This window comes from Sinocyclocheilus anshuiensis, unplaced genomic scaffold (genome assembly GCF_001515605.1).
Source record: "Sinocyclocheilus anshuiensis isolate Anshui unplaced genomic scaffold, SAMN03320099.WGS_v1.1 scaffold2271, whole genome shotgun sequence".
In the NCBI taxonomy this organism is placed as follows: Eukaryota; Metazoa; Chordata; class Actinopteri; order Cypriniformes; family Cyprinidae; genus Sinocyclocheilus; species Sinocyclocheilus anshuiensis.
Window position 1 is genome coordinate 134,076 of NW_015537572.1, and position 1,758 is coordinate 135,833.

The 1,758-nt window shown below is 40.2% G+C and overlaps 2 protein-coding genes across 2 annotated transcripts in view; one reads left to right on the top strand and one right to left on the bottom strand.

Moving 5' to 3' along the window:
• The window catches only part of cunh5orf63 (chromosome unknown C5orf63 homolog), a 7,878-nt gene extending 7,275 nt beyond the window's left edge, over positions 1-603 (bottom strand). The window contains exon 1 of the mRNA XM_016445565.1: positions 574-603. Within this exon, the coding sequence (XP_016301051.1) occupies positions 574-588 (15 nt within the window). The 5' untranslated portion in view covers positions 589-603. The remainder of the gene's footprint in view (positions 1-573) is intronic.
• The window catches only part of megf10 (multiple EGF-like-domains 10), a 58,069-nt gene that overhangs the window by 1,861 nt on the left and 54,450 nt on the right, over positions 1-1,758 (top strand). The gene's annotated exons all lie outside the window — the stretch shown is intronic.

The following is a 1,758-nucleotide window of genomic DNA, read 5'->3' on the forward strand; positions in this document are numbered from 1 at the left end:
TGTGAGTGAGTGAGTGAGTGAGCGTGTGTGTGTGTGTGTGTGTGTGAGTGAGTGAGTGAGTGTGTGTGTGTGTGTGTGTGTGTGTGTGTGTGTGCAGTGATTTTATTTGCCAGCTCTTGTATGCAGCAGTGTGTCTCTTGTATGAAGTCTGTTCCTGTATGATTATCGTATTATGCATCTGTTTGTTAAGGAGAGCGGTCTGATGCGCCATCTGTTTGCAATAAAAACAGCATTATTCCCTTCATAATCACAGGGTTTGTCACAGACCAATGTTTCTGAGAGACAAAAATAAGTAGCTGAGAAAGTCTGACATGCTTCGGCGGCGCAGCAGAGCTCGTCTTCCTCTCAGCTGATGATCTGATGATCTCCAGTTGTTAACCTGCCTATAGCTGGTGTTAAATCTCGTTAGGGTTTGGTCGATGACACTAACAAACTCCATGTCTTTATGCCTCAGAAGTCTGTTTCAACATGCTAGTTTTTGAAGCAGCATTACAGATATAACCCATCGACGTCCTGTTATTAAAATATTCTGAACTAGATGTGAAGTGTATGTGTAAACTGTGTTGTAAATACTTCTCTAATGATCATGCTAGCTGGTTGTACGGTTTAGCGGGCGACGGGCAGCTCCAAAGCCATTTCTGCACTTTTCCCTAAACAACATGAGAAGAACAGAGTCATTTTATTGACCTACAGAATGTTTGATTAATGAGAATAAAACAAGTCGTTACATTTAGTTTGAAGGGTTATTTTTTTGCACATTATTGCCACTTCCAGAGACACCAGTGTGTATTTTTTTTACAAGCTATGAAAGCAGTCTATGGATTTGAGTGTCTGAAACCTGAAATAAGCGTTATGCAGTGAAACACTGAAAACAGCCGTGGGCCTTGAGTTCTTCCCCAGAATCTGTCCTGAAAGATCCAGACGGGTTTTATTTGCTGTTGTGTTTGTTCAGGAGCATGGCATTCGTCCTGTGAGGAAGAGAGGGAATGTGTGTTGATTGACAGCGACACATGTGTGTGTTTATTGGCCCGTTTGAGAGAAAGCTGTGACGCAGTGACCTACAAAGACGAGTCCTCCGCTATGACCTCCGACTGCTTCATGATGCTTTATGAACAGTAGTGATTAAAAGGCGTGTATGCAGTGGTTTTATGCATTTGTGGGAGTTTTCCTTTCAGACGCAACATTCAGATGCTTTGCAGTGTCTAAAGAAAGGTTTGCATGCTCTGACTCCAGTGTGATCCTCCCTGTTACTCTCACACAAAGACACACTTGTGCACAGTAGTGCCGCACCATATGCAGTGCACACTATGCAGACTACATAGGGCACTAACTAGCATCTCATCTGTCCAGGGGCCAACGCAAGCTCTTTGCCTCCACATCATGAATTAAACTGTGTAATTAATGCACAGCTAGCCGTGAATTATGCCTTATATGATACATATTGTTCACTGAATGATGAATCAAGAACAAAGTACTTCAAGTAACTCTGTGTAGGATTCAATTTGAAACAAAGAATTACAAAGAATCGGCAAATGAACCCTAGTAAAAAAGTAATATATTGAAAATACATTTATTTCATACTAAGTATAGTTAAATTCCATTAACATATCTACTGACATATCGCTCGAGACTTACTGATAGAAAAATTAGAATTTAGAAAATCATCACAATGCACATTTTTCAATATTAAAGGGGTCATATGATGCTATTTTAAAGATCATTATTTTGTGTATTTGGTGTAACAGAATATGTTGACAT